The sequence below is a fragment of the Colletotrichum fioriniae genome (genome assembly GCF_027942845.1).
Source record: "Colletotrichum fioriniae strain IMI 355084 chromosome Unknown scaffold_15, whole genome shotgun sequence".
Classification (NCBI taxonomy): Eukaryota; Fungi; Ascomycota; class Sordariomycetes; order Glomerellales; family Glomerellaceae; genus Colletotrichum; species Colletotrichum fioriniae.
In genome coordinates, this window is record NW_027076851.1 from 824,154 (window position 1) to 843,721 (window position 19,568).

The 19,568-nt window shown below is 50.2% G+C and overlaps 5 protein-coding genes across 5 annotated transcripts; 1 reads left to right on the plus strand and 4 right to left on the minus strand.

Annotated features, from left to right (window-relative positions):
* Positions 1 to 793: 793 nt before the first annotated feature.
* N0V96_010748 (uncharacterized protein) lies at positions 794 to 2,724 on the minus strand (the record flags this gene model as incomplete). Its single annotated transcript, XM_065759037.1, has 5 exons — positions 794 to 1,054; positions 1,270 to 1,542; positions 1,599 to 2,012; positions 2,089 to 2,375; positions 2,541 to 2,724. 5 exons carry the CDS (start codon positions 2,722 to 2,724, stop codon positions 794 to 796), a joined length of 1,419 nt encoding a protein of 472 aa, XP_065612347.1.
* A 937-nt stretch (positions 2,725 to 3,661) lies between these two features.
* Positions 3,662 to 4,644, minus strand: N0V96_010749 (uncharacterized protein; the record flags this gene model as incomplete). The annotated part of the gene is made up of 2 exons (XM_053189200.2): positions 3,662 to 4,522; positions 4,582 to 4,644. The coding sequence occupies 2 exons, from the start codon at positions 4,642 to 4,644 to the stop codon at positions 3,662 to 3,664; spliced, it is 924 nt and encodes a 307-aa protein (XP_053053188.2).
* Positions 4,645 to 6,499: 1,855 nt separating this feature from the next.
* N0V96_010750 (uncharacterized protein) lies at positions 6,500 to 7,636 on the minus strand (the record flags this gene model as incomplete). Its single annotated transcript, XM_053189199.2, has 1 exon — positions 6,500 to 7,636. One exon carries the CDS (start codon positions 7,634 to 7,636, stop codon positions 6,500 to 6,502), a length of 1,137 nt encoding a protein of 378 aa, XP_053053187.2.
* Positions 7,637 to 15,042: 7,406 nt separating this feature from the next.
* N0V96_010751 (uncharacterized protein) lies at positions 15,043 to 15,762 on the plus strand (the record flags this gene model as incomplete). The annotated part of the gene is made up of 3 exons (XM_053189197.2): positions 15,043 to 15,241; positions 15,313 to 15,377; positions 15,487 to 15,762. 3 exons carry the CDS (start codon positions 15,043 to 15,045, stop codon positions 15,760 to 15,762), a joined length of 540 nt encoding a protein of 179 aa, XP_053053185.2.
* A 1,372-nt stretch (positions 15,763 to 17,134) lies between these two features.
* N0V96_010752 (uncharacterized protein) lies at positions 17,135 to 18,781 on the minus strand (the record flags this gene model as incomplete). The annotated part of the gene is made up of 1 exon (XM_053189195.2): positions 17,135 to 18,781. The coding sequence occupies one exon, from the start codon at positions 18,779 to 18,781 to the stop codon at positions 17,135 to 17,137; it is 1,647 nt and encodes a 548-aa protein (XP_053053183.2).
* Between the last annotated feature and the right edge of the window lie 787 nt (positions 18,782 to 19,568).

A 19,568-nucleotide genomic window follows, 5' to 3' on the forward strand; every position in this document is an offset into this window, starting at 1 on the left:
CTGCAGATTACTCATAATGACACCGGCCAGATCGCCTTGCATGCACGTAATTCACCTATTCTGTTGTTCACCCTGAGTCAACAGCTTAGGCTCTTCATCTCTAGGTCTTCCGCTTGGGACATGACTGAAGAACATATGATGAGCTTAATGTTTATTTTGCCGGATTCTCTAAGTCCACCCCTACTTGTGGTGTTCAAAAAGCCATCTCAATATGTTTTCAATTGAAATGTAAGAGAACAAAGTGAGTTGAGTTAGAAGTAGATGAGATGAGGAAACACGCAGTGAGAGCGCTATCGCAGGCTCATAGTGGAAGATGTCAAGGTGATTAGAAAGAAGCATAACTTCAAAACTTGAGATGAGCAAAGCCTTGGAAAACGTACCGCTCTCAGAATTCTCTGCTACAGATAGCCGACGCTTCAAGACTGTGTCTGCCACATTACATACGGCGTTCATTTCTTGAACCCTGGCCGTGTCGCCCGCCGGGGCCAAGCGCGAAACTGCCCGGCTCCGGCCCTCGGTACGGCCCCACTCAGACCCTGCCCCCTCCGGCGCGCACGAGTCAAACTTGCAATGAGGGCGGTCTTTAGTCGTATGGGCTCCCGATAAGGACATCCTATCGGTAAAATATGTGCTGAGCCGCCTCCCAGAACCTAAAAGATGCGGTCACCGCCACGATGAGACCATTCCAACAGCATTTCTGAGGCTTTCGTGTCACCATCTAAGTGTGGTTTCTCATCTGTCATTCCATTGAGCGCCTCGGCATAGGTTACTATATCTCCAGGAATATCTGTCTCTACCACATGTACCGGAAAGTCACTGCTCGATCACCCTGTGCAGACAGTTCCTCTGCAGTGAACTTGCTGTCCTCCCCAGCCGCCATCTTTCGGTCGCGCTTCTTGTTAATTCCAATGTAGCTGAAGATAAGTATCAACGCTGCAATAATACCGACCGATATGAACCCGAGCTCAAGGGCATGGCCCAGGATATACCGCGGCCCATCCTTTTGGCGGTAAAAGTTGGATGCCATGGCCTTCTCAAAGTCAGCACTTTTGCTCTCATCAATCCATACATGATATTGGGATGGGGGTGTGTCTTACGCCACCGAGATTTCCCACGCCGATTTGAACCGCCATTCCTGCACTGCGCTTGTAACTGCCGGCAAGGTTGTTGGAGAGCCAACTGATGACTCCTGGAAAAGCGGGATAGATGGAACAAGCAGCTATGAAGACGCCTCCATAGACAACTTTGGGGTTCGAGCTTGAAATGCACCTGAGTAGCGAATCTGTCAGCTGGGGAGTTCCCGCCCAAAAAGACACGGTAGGCAACCCACATTGAGAATCCAACAATCATCATGCACAGGAATCCAACGATGAAGGGGCTTCTCTTGCCAACCCTGTCTGATATGTATGCCACAATGACTGCGAGAATTGCGGCCGTGATGTAGATCGGCACAGTCATCAGCTGCGCCGTGCTGGACGTGTAGTTGAGATTTCGAATGATGGTCGGGAGGAATAGGCTGATTCCGTAGAGCGGGCATACGATCTGGTAACCAATGTCAGCATCCACTCATGAGTGGTAGTGGTCAAAGACAGCCTTACACCCCAGTAAACAAAGATGTTGATCCAAATCTGCCAATCGGTAAACGCGTCCACGACATATTTCCACTTGAACTCCTCGGCCTCGGCAACTTGCACACGATTTTCTTGCTTGCCCTGCACCTGGCCCTGGTATTTCAGTCGGAAGACGATAAACGCTCGCTCTTCCTCAGTCAAGAACTTGGCTGTCTCGGGAAAGTCGTGGAGTGCAAAGAAAGCCATAACGGCCACGAGAACGGTCACAATACCCTCGAGGATGAAGATCCAGCGCCATCCCTCCAGCCCACCGATGCCGTCCATCTTGGAGATCGCAAACGCGAGGAGACCGCTGAAGGCGCCGGCGATAGAAGCCGCCGAGAAGAACATGGCTTGGCGGAGCTGAATTTCATGGCGGCAGTACCACATCGTTAAGTAATACTAATTCTTCACATTAGCCAAACTGTCACCCACGCCGACCGAGATGATGATGGAAAGTGATATAGAGAAAACCTACCGCGACGCCAGGAAACAGTCCGGCCTCAGTCACTCCGAGAAAGATGCGAGCTATCAACAGGCCGTGGTAGTTCTTCACGATGCCCATCAAGGTCATGACGACGCCCCACGCAACCATGATGGTCGGCAGCCACACGCTCGGACGGAGCTTCTTCAGCAGCAGGTTACTCGGGACCTCGAACGCGGCGTATGTGAAGAAGAAGACTGTGAGGCACCAGTTGTATTGATCGGCAGTCATTCCTAAATCTTCTTGGAGGCCTTCGATCTTGGCGTTTCCGATGTTTCCACCTGTTTTGTCTGTCAGTCAGAAGTCTTGAAGGAAGGGCAGGATGGAACTTGCGGTCGAGGAATGAGAGTAGGTAGAGTAAAGCCAGCATCGGGATGAGTCGAATATCCATCTAGAAGTTCAACAGTCAGTCTCTCCATGCGTTGACGACGGGAATGGGGATGAACCCCGCACCTTTCGCAGGATCTTCTTCTCATCCAGATGCGCAAAGGAAGCCAGTGTTGTGCCTTGCGCCGTAGCTATCGCATCGATTCGCTCAATCTCCCCCTTCTTCGTTACGGGCTCATGCTCTCCATTTTCAAGCTCCGAAATTTCAAGTTTCTCGTGCCGCGAGACGTATGATGAGTCCATCGTTGCAATACCGAATTGGCTACTTCGCTTATGCCGACGGTCTCGAACTAGAGCTTGGATGCAACTATCGCCGGGACGCTGAAGAAGATGTGGTCAAGCTGGTATACGTTGACGGTTAGTCGAGCGCAATCACATAGAATGTCTCCAGTCAACCTCCATTTTCGCGTTCCATAGCTTGAATATAAACCTTCGGGTATCTCTCCGTGGTTCGGACGCAACCCACACAACCCAAACAGGTTGCCAAAGGTTCCCGTCGTCAGCGGCTGGGGTGCGTGTGAGTGTGAGCCCCATCGGAGAAGAAGCTCGGCAGATTGAAACGTCCAATAGAGAGGAGGGGGAGCGGCTACTCTCCGTTCCGTAAACCCACCAAATGGTCGAATATCCACGCCCGAGGGCGGCAGTCTACCTACCCCGCGTTGCTTATTTCGACTAAGGTGAGCGGAACGTTGGCCGCACTGACAACGGACCCACGTGGAGCTGGGGGAGGGAAGTTCTGGGATTGGGTAGCATTTGCCTCGATTGCATTAGATCAATGTGTTGAGGGATCGGCGGAGCGGAGAAAGATGGATTGTTGCTTGGTCCGTCTTGGTTGTCTTGGTTGGGATCGTGATGTCACTTGGAGAATGCGGGGGAAGAGGACGATGCTCGGCCCGTGGTCTGGAACTCTCCTCACTTAGCTGCGTGCGGCAACGGCACTGCATTCCGTTGGCTTGCATTGGGGTAGCTCAACGGGCTCAAGATCTGGGCTCCGAGAGAGGATGGGAGAAGAGCTGGTGAGTCTAGCTAGGTCGAAGTCGGGCTAACAAACAAGCGAGTTGCAATTAGTAACCGAGGTGTATCAATCTCATTTTGATGTACAGAGTTCAGAAGTGTAAAGGAGTATCATCAAAGCGCCAATAGTCTCTAACCCATGCCTTGCGCCAGCATAATCTAATAATCAGATTGGAAACAACGCAATCCCAAAGTCTTTAAACGCCTGGATCCAATCAAACGTATCAACGCCCGCTTGCTCTAGTTCATCCCGTCTTTCCCATAAACGCTGAACCACCTTCCACTGCGTCCGGCTGTTGGCAACCCGGTAGCACTTGATCCTCTCCCACCAGTGCTCCCACGGTCCGCGATCGCTGGCGTCGCACGAGGCTACAAAGGCAGGCCACGTTATGGGTGCCATGAAGTTGGTCTTTGTGGATTTCGACCGCGTCTTGATGTCCTCGACGGCGTGCATGTGTTCAGCAATTTCGGCGAGGAGCTGCTGGTGGTTTTCGCTGTGGCACTTTTGGATGCGTCGGTGGTAGTAAATGACCGCAGCCAGATGCCAGGCATTCGCGTGGTGTTGAAAGATTTCCAGGGTCTCGGCATCCTGGTTCATTGCTTGGTGGACGTCTTCGAGGCCTAGAGACCAGTTGCATAGCCGATCGCCAAGGCTCTCGCAGACCTCGAGCAATCCCTCTGGGATGGGCTCTTCAGTGCCTTCGTACCAGAGGAGATACTCCGCCAGTCGGCAGGTCTCCTCGATATCCACAGCGATGGCGGGTGTGATCCCGTACATGTATCCGAAGCAGCTGTCGGGTTCTGCCTGCGACGCGATTGGTTCGTCTATATCCTCGGCCCCCTCTGATGGCCACGGTCCTGGTGTAAAGGAGAATGAGACCGTGCGAGTGAGGAGGTATAGAAAGTCGCTAATCTCGTTCAGTTGCCGCGTGGCTCTGCTGATAACCTTCCATCGGCGTCGCGTTTTCCGCAGCTGTTTTGTGCCTTGGAGGTGAACGACGAAGTCGGCATCACTACCTGTCGTGAACTGCGTGGTAAGGCTCAGCATATATCTCACGTCACTATTGAGTAGGAGAAAGAACCTACATTGCTAATGGTCACCATTGACAACATGGCCACCATGAGGAGTTTGTATTCCGATGTTGCCATGGCGGGGTTGATGGCGGACTGTAAACAATGCAGCGCTAGTTGGCGATGCTGCGACCCTAGAGTGAGAAATCTCGTCTGCTCGGGGCCGCAATTGCCGAGATGAAAGGCAGACGATGCTATTAGAGAGTGAAAAATGACTGAAGAAACGGTAGGTGTGGCCATCTTTGCTTTCGGTAGCCATTCTGATATTGCCTGGAGAGCTGCCGGGACGTACAGCTTTCGGTAAGGGTTCTGGGGATGTGGAATGGGTTGGAGTAGACTCGCAATATTTTCCACGTAGTGATGCATGAGTCTATCGATGACTGCGTCGCCTGATATGCTGGTAGATATTCGTCGCGGCAGTCTCATGTATGAAATTTCGGTTTGCGGCTGCATCGGCAACAACTCAATTGAGTCTTCCAATAGCCCTGCAATGTCGCCCAGCGAAGAGTGAAACTCTTCTTGGAGCTGATATTCTGGCGTGGCTTGGTCATCTTCTGAAGTTCTGATGAGCTCCAATTCAAATCCAATTTGATTGGGAGATGCGTCCTCTCGTGCCGTAGAGAAAGAAGGACTTGAGCTTGCGCAGTCAGTGTAGATTGGAGAGGCTGTTGCATCCTTCTGGGACCGGTTTGATTCTGAGCTGTTATGAGCACTGGTGGCCAATGAGCAGTCAGAGACTGCAACATCGGGACTTCCAAGGTCATGACTCTGACTAGATCCATGACGACCATCATGGGCCTGGAAGAGAGAGAAAGGGCCCTCTTGAATGGTACCCTTTGAGGTTGGTGCTTCTTCGAGTGATGCCAAGAAGGAGTCAATGTCTCTCATCTGATATTCAGGCCCTGCATCACGGCCTACATGGGGCACACCGAATGTGTATCAGCCACTAATACCAGGACATGTGGGCAGAAAGGGTAAAGCAAGTAATTTGATGGAATGGGAATCCTACCAATCCGTATTCTTCCTCTGCCACTACTGCTACTGCCAGGCTTCTCCTTCTCGAGAAATGGATTCGAAACGTTGATCCACTGAAGCTTGATGCCGTAGCCTTCGCAAGGGATCTTCATCTTCTCACAGTTCCCGCACCCAGAGGATCTCTCATCACACTTGACCTTACGCCTCTTGCAGGTCCAGCACCTGTTGTCGCCCAATGAATCGCGCACAAGTCAGCCCACACCCCTGTCAAAGTGGTCCGAGACATTCTCCCACACACTCTCTCGGAGGGGCAGAGCAGAAAACGTACCCGGTAAAGGTCATCGACCGCTGTCCCGATTTAGGCGGCGGCATCGTGGGGTCATGCTCGGGAGCGGATCGCCGGTGGCTGGCTCGGACGGGCTCCTCATCAAGGCGCCTGCGGTGAAAATTCCGGGGTAATGCCCACCCGTGAATGCAAGGTCAGCACTCGGAGACTTTGATTGATGTGAGGAGAAGTTGGGCATGGCGCAGACGGCATACCGGGAGTTTGCGGCAAGACACCACACCTTGCTCGGACCGCGTCGAGATAAGCAGGGCCTCTTGATGAATACGGTGTTATCACGGAAAGCTTACCCCGCTGTGCACTGTTTAGGTACGTGTTCGAGGTGAAGGTTTGCGCGAATTTGTGCTCCGAACACAGTGCGGTCTTCAAACCTTGTTGCAAGCGTGGTGACTAATGATCGCGATCACCTCATCCGGATTAGACTACGAAGCTTTCGTCTGATTCTGAGAAGTGAATAAATACCGCCCAAAGGAGCGCCGTATAAATAGCTGCAACTGTGGTATGGGGTTCCATTCTTATCATATCATACACAACTTTTATCTTCCAATACTGGATTTCACAGATCTTTTGTTGCCAAAGAGCTTCACTCTTTAGTCGAATCCGCGTAACTAGTGCCTACTCAGCCTCTGTTGGATACGACTCAGGAGTATCGTTGACTTGAACGCCCCCTCTTTTAGCATACCTACTATCAGCAAACGGCAACGGCCATCCACCCTCCTCTTCCGAGGTAGCAAGCCAAAGTCTCTGCAACCAGCGTTTCTTCGTAACGTCGTTATCATCCTTGTACGCAGATCGCGCATGAAGGTTATGAGTGTTGGCGACAAATTGGATATCGCCCTGCTGTAGCGTCATTTCCAACGACAGTCGGCGGCACATCTCCTCCATCACCTGGATCGCCTCACGCTGGGCATCCGTGTATTGCGGAAGGAGACCAGCATCCCAGAAGCGTTGTAGAGCTCCGACGTAGTAAGAGTCCCACTTCATGCTGAGCTTTCCCTTGTAGTAGTAATAGCCGGGAGTGCGCATCCACTCTTTCTCTCCCTCGCTCGTTTCCCCCTTTCGATCGTAGAACCAGTGTGGCAGACATAGCTGGCGGAGTACGTCTGGTCTTTCTCGTCTGAGAGTGTTGTAGATGTTGTGACTGGAGACCACCTGTGACTCTCCGCCTTCCATTGCTTGGTGAAGGCACAGCAGGCCCACGATATCGCTTTCGTCCGTGTGGTATGTCTGGGCTTTCTGCGTGCGATAGATTCTGCCTTCCCCGTTGACTTCTTTGCCTTCAGCAAGATCTTTGATGTGACCGAGCATGTGCCCCTGTCTGTTTTGGCTCAATCGGCGGCCGATGTAGGAACCGATGCCAAGGTATGCGATTGAGGCTTGTCGAGTTGTCCAAGATTCGATGGGAAGACCACGCAGCACGACGAAGCCGATTCCGTTGACCAGTTGGTCTCGAGTTCGATGTAGGAAGTCTACAAAGGGGCCAGGGAGCTCGAAGGTAGCCTTGTTGACTTCAGAGAGTTGAAGGCCTCTGTCTTCGATATCGTGGACGGCAGCAATGATAAGTTTGACCTGGTCTTCTGTGAAATGATAAAGCCAGCGGCCAGTATCTTGGCTCAGCTCCTTCTTAGTCCAGACGGTTGAACCAGAAATCTTCTCTGGCATGCTTTCGAAGGGCTGCAAGAGATCGTAACCGGGTTCTCGTTGTCCGGAGCAGAGTCCAAGACCATGACCCCAGGACTGTGCTGTCGACATGGTGGATGTTTGAGAAATGATGTAAATTGATGATAAAGATAAAGATAAAGATAAAGAGTTTAGATGTATCTAGTTGATCGTGGTGGCGATGCCCTGTGCCGTCCCAGTGACAAGAACATCGTGCCCGAGGAAGCCATCGATTTGTATTCGAATGGCAAGAGCAGTCGATGAAAAGATCGTATTTCTTTTGTGACCAAATAGTCTTCGTTGTTTCCTTCCCTATGGGGATGACGTCTCAAGTTGACTGAAGTATGGTATCTCATGTTGTGATGGCGTTGTCTAATCTCGACTACTGGAGGCATTCACGCTGATGTATCTGCAGCTAAGGTAAGTATACAAGATACGGTATTAGTTGGAACAATGGGTAGGAAAAGTTGTGTAATTCCGAACTTGTCACTCATTGTATCGCGCTGCGATAAGACAACGCCCGCAAGCATGTCGTGGGGAAAGAGACTCCGACAAGATCCACCTTAGCCAATTTGGGCTGAAAATGGCGTCAAGATAGGGCGTCGCTGTCAGCTGCCCAAGCTAGCAGTTCCAGGTAGCTGGATTGATTCGGGATCTCTTGCATTGATACGCATGGCAAATGTCGTGCATGCTTCCGGCCGGTCGGTTCGCCTCCCTGGGTCTGGATGAGCAGATTCTGGGGTGTCGTAATGGTGGTTGGAGCCCCTGGCATGGTGCTCTCAAGAGAAACCCAGACTGACATCAGGACCGGTCCAGTCGGTATCACAGCTGTCTTGTAAGTCACACTCCAGACCATAAAACATTGAATTCACAACATTTCTTTTCCATTTAGAAGAGCAAAATCGTTTACCTCCGAAGTCCTAAAGATGGCTACAACTACCACTGTATTGCCGTCCATTCAAATGCGAACCTCCATGCCGATTACAGAACGTCGGGACACTGAAATGCAAGCACACCGCCCAAGAGTCGAAGACACATTCATGGCTGGCTTGTCAACTATTGATGGGACCGGTGCCACCATTGGCAGAAGTGCCCCCATCTCGGGCATTCCCAGATTCTCGGATCCGTATCAAAAACGCCAATGGATGCTCGAACGTATGGCCGGTGCTTTTCGAGTTATTGCTCGCAAGGGATACGTTGAAGGTACAGCTGGTCACATCTCGATTCGTGACCCAGTCGACCCTGACACCTTCTGGATCAACCCGTAAGTTGCACGATCCTCAGTAACCTACAGTACAGCCATCTCACTACGTCCTGGTATTATTAGCCTTGCTCGCCATTTCGGTCTGATGAAAGTCAGTGACATGGTCCACGTCAATGTTAAGGGAGAAATCATTGGAGGAAATCACGTGAGTCTAGATTATCGTGCCTTCGTCGGAACCAGGATTTGCGGATCAGTCAACTAACACTGCTTCTTGTAGGCATGTATCAACAACGCAGGTTTCAACATCCACTCCGCCCTTCACGACGCCCGACCCGATGTCAATGCAGCATGTCACTTCCACAGCATCCACGGCAAGGCATGGTCCGCCTTCGGGAGACCACTAGAAATGCTCAACCAAGACGCGTGCACATTCTTCAAAGATCATGCCGTCCACGACATGTTTAGCGGCATTGCATTCGAAGCCTCAGAAGGAGAGAGAATAGCTGAAGCTCTGGGCAATAATAGGTGCGCTATTTTAAAGAACCATGGTCTTTTGACGACAGGGAAGACGGTTGACGAGGCGGCGTTCTTATATACCTTGATGGAAAACTCCTGTCGTATCCAGCTTCTCGCGGAAGCTGCTGTAGCATCGGGAATTGAGAAGCACCTCTGTCCTGAACCCGAAGCTGAGTATACATACCGGTTGACTACGCCTGAGGCCATGTGGTTGGAGTTCCAGCCGGATTACGAATATGAGTTGGCTATGTCGGGTGGGGACTTTCTTTTGTGACTTTGGCTTTGAAGACAAATATCCTTTTAGGCCAAAATTCCAATCATTAGTACATCTTCTTACTTACTCGAAATATGCTGTATGGTTGGGCTGTAGGGTTGGAAAAGATCAGAATGTGTCACACACGTCTCCAGGAGGAACACGAACTACTTTTCACTTTGTTCTCAAAGATATGCGCAGTTTGATGGTTTGAAACTATGGGCACTAATGACGGGGCAGGTAGGGAAGGGAATCCTTGCAGTTAAATGTCTCCAAGTGCTATCAGCTGACACCGGATTGCTTCACAAGGCAGATCGTAAATTGACAAATTCTAACCAAATGAAATGGGGCTATGAACCATCAGATAAAACCTGCCTGCCGAGCCCTGAGGTTGACTATGTTTAATTCCAACGAACTCTGGGCGTCAGCTTCAGGTTGAACTTTTGGCCCCCAAATCAGAACGATTGGTTCGGATTGATGACTTTGATGCAAGCGCGTCTCACCTGCCGCAAAAGGGACGAATAGATACGTGGGATTCCACGATGGTGTGTAGCACAGTCTCTGCGCCTCAGTTCAGCCTGCTTGATCCTCCCAGCCCAGTGAGACATGTGCGCAGCTCTGATTGGATTCCTGGTCTTCGACTTCCACAAAAGTCGACAGAGCAGTGAGAGCACCAATGACCGTAAATCCTTCGAGATCCTGTGTCTCCTTGTGAGTATGATACTACATAAGCTGTCCCTCGCTGTGTAAGCGGTGCCAATTTGCCTAATGTGCCCATTTTCTGCGCTGTTTCTTTTCTCTCTTCTGTTCTTCCTGGATGAGGTTCTCGAGAACTAAATCCATGCCTTTCCTTCACTCTACGCACAAAAGCTCCGACGCATGATGGATTCTTCCGGCCCCGAGACGTATGTTCCTCATATTCCCCACAAACAAGTAGTTCCCGAACAACTACGGCAAAATGAATCAGCGTACTATGCGCCGACAACACCTGAAACGTATTCATCAATGCCCGTCGAAAAAGAACGTACGATTTGCGGATTGAGACCAGTGACCTTCGTTCTCAGTGTCTTGCTGGCCGCAGTGGTAGTGATAGCCGCCGTCGGTGGTGGCGTTGGGGGTTCACTGGCAGTCCAAAAAGCGAGGGAGTATGATCCAATGTCAATTCTTTCCTCCCGCCACAGATTTCTAATGGTTGACTCATAGCAATGCAATGTCGTCCGTATCATCGCCCACTACAGTTGTCACAACCACAGTTACCGCGCTGGTGCCTGCATCGACGGACAGCGATAGCCCGATAGTTGTTCCAACACGAGGGAAAATCCAGCTTGACTGTCCCGCCATGGAGGGCGAAACGAGAGCAATTGCACTATCTGACGTTGATGCCAAATTTGTTATGCATTGTGGCATGAGCTTCGGGGCAAAAGGGTCCCTAGACATTGTTGCCGTTGTAGTCTATTCGTTCTTGGACTGCCTCAGGGCTTGTGCATCATATAATCGCAACTCAGGGTCGAAAATATGCGTTGCGGCGACCTTCAACGCAGATCTGGGCAATGTTGGCGCGAACAACGGAAATTGTTGGCTTAAGAATGCGACTAGTCCCCGGTCGATATCTGACAATTCTGCTGTAGGTGGCATCTTGGAATGAGCACTTAGTCCCCTCCTCTCGTAAATATTATTATCGCTGCACCTGAGTCGTGAGGCTCTGCTCCTAGGTCGACTCCTATGACTTACTTGAGAGACAAGACAGCCATTAAAGGTATAATCAAAAGGCAGTAGTTGAGTTTAGTATCATAGAGTAGATAGCCTTTAGTGTCAAGCTTTTCTGGTCCCCTGTTTCGATTATGAAACTTCTCGTTCGTCCAGCTTTAAAACACCGAAGAAGGCGCGGTCAATTTGCCAGACATCAAGGCGTTGGCATTAATTGCAACAGTCGCCACCTTAATATATGGCACTGTCTACCCAGGTAGCTAAGCCCCTCCCCTTTCCTTCCAGTCTAGCTTTCCTTCCAGTCTAGCCCTCCAAGTTGTCTGTTTGCAGGCGAATATACTTCTTGGTACACACGCACGAGCCTTAACAATAGAATAATCTAGTCTGGTAGTCGCTATAATGACGGAGATAAGCACGAGAAGAACCAACGAAACTCCCGTACAAGCATCAGTGGCCAGCAAGCGTCTTTTATGGACGCACGCTCAGCGGCTACCTTGAAAGCGTAACTCTTACTGAACTGCATCAGAGTCCATGCAGATGAAGTGCCAGACGGACTTCAAGTCTGAATTGACTTTATCAGAGGGATGTTGAATCTGCCGGCTTCATCATCGAAATCTGCATACCGGCACCAGCTGATATGAACCAATATGAACGCATCGTTGCACGTTATGTCCTCGCGGTTTGGCACCTCCCAGAGCTATTCACATTCATCGCATTATATCTCGTCATTCAGTGTTCCGATGATAGGGCATACCCCACTACTTTCGACAATCGTTGAGGCACAGCATTTTACTGTACATCAGACTCGGCCTACCTTGGCATCAACTTCGAGTCGCACCTTTCGCCTATTGAGTGCTGCGAGACTACTGGTACGCTATGATGTACACGTTAGAATCTAAATGCTTAGCTTCATTGGATTTAATAGACGAATCTGACGCAGAGTGGCCTGACACGCTGTACAACGATCGAATGGCTTACGTATACGAAGAAGGATGCCCCATGTGGTACAGCCATAGCACCAAAGCCTATCCAGCTTGATTGTTATCGTACAGTCAGACCTTTGCAGAGCTTTTTCTGAACTTCAGGTGTTTATTTTTATGGATAAGTAATGTCGTACAGCTGCTGCGTTTGGGTTCAGTCATGACGCGCAAACCGTACATGTAGTCACATATGAGAGCAGTTCGGGTTGTATGGGTGATCACCAGACTTCCAAGAAGGTGAGAAATGTTTCAAAATCGATGTTAACTTCAAAATTGCTTGCTAGGAATCACTGACTAGTCAGTAAGTAAGTGAAGAAGCAACCCTTTTTTTACACACATGGCATGCGTTCTCAGTCTAGTATTTGGTTGTTTGACTCCCTCGACTCCACTTCTCATGATCTCCTCCTTATTCCATCAAGGTCGCTCCTCTTCCTATCATCAACAGCTTTTGCTCGTATCTTCTCTTATGACAGCGGGCTTGAAGTTTTACGCCATACTTCGTGTCGGCGGACAAAAGCACACCATGGACTCAACCGGCCCTGAAGCTTACGTTCCTGATGCCCCCGAGGCCTGTACTCCTGAGATGATTCCCAAGCAACAGGCTCTTGCGCGTGATCCCCGGAAACAACATGAATCGGAACCGAATAACTTGGAGTCTCCAGAGAAAGAACGCGTAATCTGTGGATTGAGGACAGCGACTTTTGTTCTCAGTGTTTTACTAGTCATACTTGTATTGATAGCAGCTGTGGGCGGCGGGGTAGGTGGTACACTGGCTGTTAGGAAAGCAAGAGAGTATAACCCCCATGCAATACGACTTCATATCCTTGACACTTGAAATATCTAATAGCCAATAAACAGGGATGCGACTTTGGCTGCCACGTCTGCGGTTCCCATCACAACGATAACCGCAAAGATCCCTGCAGCCCCCGGAAACCCCATAAAAGTGTCAACATTGGGGATACTCGATATTCCCTGTCCGGAGTTAGATGGCAAACCGGAGATCGTTGAACTGTCTGACAAGAAGATATTGTTTGATCTTCATTGTGAGAAAAACTACGGAATGGGGCATGAGAACGACCTACTTGCAATTAAGGTCTACTCATATTCGGATTGCCTGAGAGCTTGTGCATCGTATAATCGGTATACAAAGACCGATGACTGCGTTGCAGCGGTCTTTAATCGAAACCTTAGCACGGCCATGACCTACAATGGGAATTGCTGGCTTAAGAATAGTCTGGATCCTATGGTTAAGACAGATGGCGGCGTTTTGAGCGGTCTCCCATAGGATTTGACGAACAAGTTGAAATAAATCCTACCCTATCATGTATATTGGAGGGTTGAAAGTACACGTACTCCTTACCTCTGATATTTAAACATTAGACTAACCCTAGCTAAGGTAATCTCTTGTGTTACTTTCAGTAAAACCGTAGCGCGCTCATAGCTTTAATTATTCAGCTTCTTGCAGCTCAAAGGGAAATTCGCATCGAATTTTATTCTTGGGTAGTTTCATGTCAGTTGCAGACAACGGCAGAATAAAAATGAATCGAGACTTTGGCCTTGATACGGAATCGGACACTGAAAGATCTTTAGAAGAATGCGGATAATTGACGCCAAAGGCAAACTACACTGCTCCTGCCCGTGAGAGCTAGGCGAACATGCCCGCAATGTTTACAATAATCGACAATCCGCTAATTGCCATTTAGATTGATAAGGAAGTCGGCCTTCAGCTCTGGAAGGTACTTCAGGTTTCTTCAAAAATTCCACTCCAACTGTTCCAAAATGTAGGGCTTCTCACGATCAGCCATAATGGGGACGTTTTCAAAAAGCAACACGCTTCGGGCCGTTTCAGCGGGTCCTTTCGCTCTATGCTTCTAAGAGCTAATGCCCCGCCTTGGACCTGCTTATTCGAACAAGTGCTGATACACCGCCACTGGGTGGTGCCGAGACCCATTCAACTTAATTTACACCACCCGAGCGAGCCTATGGGAAACCTGCCGAGATCTCGGATTGCGGATGCCTAAGTAAGATCCCCACGTTCAATTGCGAGATGTCCAATTGGGCTCTCTCCGGCTCTTGTAACCATGGGTGCGTCTCTCGTGTTGCTTATAGTCTGGTCCTAAGCTCAAGATAATGGCAGGTTGCCAAGGGTAGCCACTCTCACCCGTTGTTGCCGGTGAGTTGTTGATCTGACTTTGATACTGGGGCTGCCATGTCACAAGTGGGAGCCGAGACTTGGCGCCTGTTACTCGCGTAGAACACGAAGACTTCATATTATTAGGCAAGGAATCACTGTGATAATCCAGGCCTTAGCAGAGATTGGGAACGCGAGAAGTGTCGCGCAGTCACTCAACTATTGGGCAGGAATATGAAATTGCCAACATCAAGGTCCAACACTTTACCGGGCCTATTGTTCGGATGCGAGCTCCTCAACCTGCTGACACGAACTCATTGATGGCAAGAGTGAGGTTGTATTGGAGTCTTGTGGCCAAGAGACTAAGACGTGCATGTGTTAAACCGAATACATAATTAATGATTTGAGGCGACATCAGCCCCATCGTGAGGATTCAATTCCTTGCAGCTGAGCCAGCCTTCCTCGGAAACTCTACATCCGTCGACAGCGGGGCAACTCTAGATGTCCAGAAAACTTCCAGAAGTGGCAAGCGTGGCATCCTCTCGTCTGACGTCCTCCTCAGTGACTTCTCAAGGCACCTTAAGAATGTCATCTCAATACGTATAAATAGGTTAATGGCGGACTCCTCCTTGTGCCTTTTCTCTTCAGACCATCGCCCCAGCCTATCGTCTCCTAAGCAATATCGATCAGCGTCTCTTCACTCACAAAATGGTTAACCTCATCCGCGCCGCCGGCCTTCTGGCCCTTATCCCTCTCATTGCCGCCGCCCCTACTGCTGCCGAGGCGACCGAGCAGAACATACCCTTTTCTTTCGAGAAGTGGGCCGAGGAAATCATTGCCAATCCCAACGGACAACATCCTTCCCCCGAGGAGGCCATGGCTCTCGCATTCAACCAAACTTCAAGCGGTTCGTGATACATCCTTGAATTATTGCTGTCTTATTGGCAATGTAATCAGAAGCTAATTATAAGTATCTAGACGGTCTTGGGAAGCGCCAGCAAGATGTTAGCTGCACATTCAACGACAACGACAACGCTGCTTCTGTAAGTCACTCCAGGATATCCCTCCCAACTTATCACAGGACGGTTGCATATTTACACAACGATGATATATACATAAGATGCATTCACTAATCTCGATCACGTATCATAGGTCGCTGATGCCGTCTGGTGCATCGACTTCATCGCTGCCCGTGCCAATGTGCAGTGCAAGGCCGTCGTCAGCGCCACTGTGTTCTGCCACCGTGGCCAGGCTCAGATCGCCGGCGTTGCTACCGGTGGCAACCCTCCCAGGGATACCTCCAGTCCGTGTGGCAATGTTGCCCGGTCGGCAGGCCAGATCATGGATGCTTGTACCCGTGGCAGTCTCGTCTTCGGACAGAACAACGCTTGGGGCAACGGCAACATGAGAGTGCATATCCGTCGCTAGGATGTCACACGTACTTTTCAACGACGTGAAGAATGAAGGATGAAAAAAGATATTTTGACTGTACATAGGTTCCGATGAGTACACAAGAATTGTTGGAAACGTGATTCATTTCTCCAAATTCAAGAAACTCCATTGCTTGGTTTGCAAGAGACTGTAGAGAAATTCCAAAGTCGGAACCGGCACGCCGAGTTTCTTCGCGGTTTTGATAGGATTCCCCAAGATTACCTCGATCTCCATTGGCTTGTGTCTCACCGCGTCAACCTGCATACTCGGCTTCAAAGAGGCTTCTTTGGGCGTGAATGCAACCATGTCATCCAAGATCTCATCGGAGAAGATATTGCCCGCTGCTCGGGCAACTGCCACAACATCTCTCATGGCTGGGCGGATAAGGCTGTCAAGACCACCAGCGTCCTGAATGGCGCCTGAGTCCAAGTTTGTTATGGCACAAACGGTGTTGAATGAAGCATTCCATATAAGCTTTCGCCATCGGAACCACGGGATATCCGTTTGGATATTGCATTTGGCGCCGCCATTGTTGTAAAGTTGAGCAAATGCGGTGCACGCGTTGCTTTGATCCTCGAGGGTAAACCTAGGATTTGACCAGTACGCAAGCTGAAGAATATCTGGATCATTATGCAACATCTCGCGCCCGTTGAGCTCGCACCCTATCAGCGGGACGCCTGAGAGTAAGATATTGTTCGGAAAGGCTTCGAGTAATGGTTGCTCAATATCAATGCCGTTCTGAACGAGCACGATTGACGTCTGGGCTGAGATTGCTGGACCAATAATATCCGAGATCGAGTACACATCGGGCAAGTTCTTCATGGCCACCAAGACAAAATCGAAAGGGCCATGCTTGAGTGCGTCTCTTAGGGATTTTTCCACTGTGCCGCGTCAGTATGATTACGCTAACGACAGAGCTGAACTGATAATGACTCACTGTGATGGGGTTTCCAGCCATCGATTTCCCCGTGGTCTATGCTGTTGATGTGATAGCCTTGGTTTTGAACTGAGTCATAGTTAGAACGTAGGATTACAGTGACCTCCGCGTCTCCGGAGTTCTGAAGTGTGTAGGCACACATGGTTCCGACAGAGCCGCAGCCCACTATGAGAACTCTGGCTTGTTGCATCATGGTGTTGCCGTCGAGGTAGGAAGCTAAGGTAGGTCAAGGAAAAACGGAAAGATAAGGACTTCTCGATTTACTGAAGCCGAGAAACTTGCCTGATATTGTTCATTCTTTATCTAAGATTACCATGTGTTTGATCAAGTACCCGAATCATTATCGCTGTTAAGCCTCTAAGACGCCTTAGCCCCCTACTGGAGTCGGGCAGGAGACTGCGACGCTATATCGCTCATACGTCTGACATTATCCTAGGATCGACGTACATGGCGCTTGAAACGCGCCCGCAACCCTTCCCTGGGCTCCTCCAACGACTCCTCTGCCTCCAACTCTGCAAGTCCGGTCTTGAGGTCCACCTCGTGAGAGGAGATGGCCCAGGAATCGGCGCGATGTAAGAATCGATGGACAAAGTATATAATGACAAACAAAGGCAGTCCGATGTACGCAGACAGAAAGTCTGCCACAGACCAGCGAGATGGGAAGAAGACGGTGAAACCGTTGAGTAGACAGAGAAGTCCGAACATGATTAGCGAGATGTATGATCCAACAGGCTGTAAAAAGGATCGTGCGACAAGAGCTGATTTCGGTAAATTCTGCACGTCGCAGGCCTTGCGGAAGCGGATGTAGATGATTCCGCAGCAGACCCAGGAAATGAAGCCTCCAGTGTTGACAAGATTCAGCAGCCAGTTGAAAACGTCTGCTGCGTTGGAGTTGACGTTCATATAAGCCAGGAGCGAGAACAACGAGCTGGCTATGACGGCGTAGATGGGAACTCCTTGCTTGGTGCACCGCTTGAAGATCCGCGGGGCGCTACCCTCACAGGCCATCGAGTACAGAGATCGGCTTGCCAGGTAGAGGAATGAGTTGCCGGCGGACCAGGCGGCCGTAACTACGACGGCATTGATGACGCTATCGAGTCCCTTGATTCCCGCGTTCTTGATTCCCACAACCCAGGGAGAAGCCGCGGCTCCAGAGCTTCCGCTAGTAAGAGCCGGTGCGTTGGACGGGCAGATGACGGAGATGGCAATGGTCCCGCCAATGTAAAAGACAATCAATCGCCAAAAGAAGTTGCGGGCGATCTTTGGCAGGTTTCGGCGAGGGGACTGAACTTCTCCAGCAGTGACCACAACCATTTCGGGTGAAAAGGTGAATGGAAGCACACTGCTGAGAAGAGTCGACAAGGCAGCAACGAATCTGCCGGCGTCGCCTTGAACGATTAGCTCCTTGGTAGCGCCGGGATCTTTCCAGTACCGGAAATAGAGTCGCTCGTGGGATGGACCGCCGCCGAAGAACAGGACGATTGAAAGGATCAGCAGACCGACAATGGTCAGAACCTTCAGTCCAGCGAACCAAAACTCCGTTTCGCCGTAGAACTTTACAGGGAGGAGGTTGAGGCCGACAACCATTACCAACATGATCGTGATCCAGACGGCATTATTGACGTTCGGGTTCCAGTACTCAATGACCAAGGCCGATGCCGTGAGCTCGAAGGGGACGAAGATGGCAAATGAGTAGAAGTAGAGCCATCCCATCATGAAACCGAGACTTCGCGAGACATAGCGGCTGCCGTAGTAATTCATGGTACCGCCTGGCAACGGAAGGTACGTCGAGATCTCAATAACTGCAGTCAAGACCATGTAGATCAAGGCTGACATAACAACATAGCTGCCAACGAGGAAGGCCGGTCCGCCGCGGGCGAGGGTGCTGCCGGAACCGACAAAGAGGCCGGTGCCGATGGTTCCACCGAGAGCGATGAATTGTGCATGTCGGGCAGAGAGGCCGCGCTTGGTTGAAAGTTCTGCAGTTTCCATAGCTTCGATGGATTCCGGGTGGGATGATGCTGCAACATGGCTTCCGACCTTGTTGTCGCTGTCGCCTTCTGTCTTTGTTTCCATCATATTTGTTTGCTGATGTTCGCAACAAGGAGAGTGCGACGGCTCGAGGATTAATGATGCAGAAGTTTGGGGACAGGGATGTTGATAGGGTTCATTGAACAAGCTTTCCCGAAAAGCTTCACCCTGAGTCTCTGACTAACATTAAACGACTTGAGATGTTACCTCCCGACTGCATTTATATTTATACTTGAAGAACCTTGTAGATGTTGAACTCACCATACTTTGAAGATATTCGCGACTCATTTGTCTAGCTCAAAGAGATAAGCCAACCTCTTATCTAAAGGCGCGCCTTAGCCCATGATAGCGCGTGAAACATTCCCAAAGATATCGGAGTCGACTTCCAGGAGTCGGCTTGACCGATGTGGGGGCCCTATTCCCGGCCGTTGGAGCCGTCGGAGTCTCTTGCCTTTGATTAACTCTAATCGTCTGATAGGTGCATCAAGGCTTCAACCTATCGGCCTCGAATCGGCGTTGGTTCTCCTCACTCCAGTCGTCATCTGAACATGCACGCCTTGTCGGATATTATTTAAGCAAATCATACGATGGGCATCATACAAAAATGTCACCTACCAAAGCCAGATCGACTGCGAAACATTCAAGCCAAGGAAACCAATACTCACGTTCAATATGCGTCTTGCAGATGCAATCCTACTCTGCGCGGGTGCTGACCTTGCAGCTGCCCTAAATGTTGGCCCGAACTATCAATATCCCCTTGAAGGTATGTTCAGCTGTCTCGGCGGTTATTTGCAAGGTTCTCAGCTAAGCTTCTCCCCAGATCTGGACAAAGATC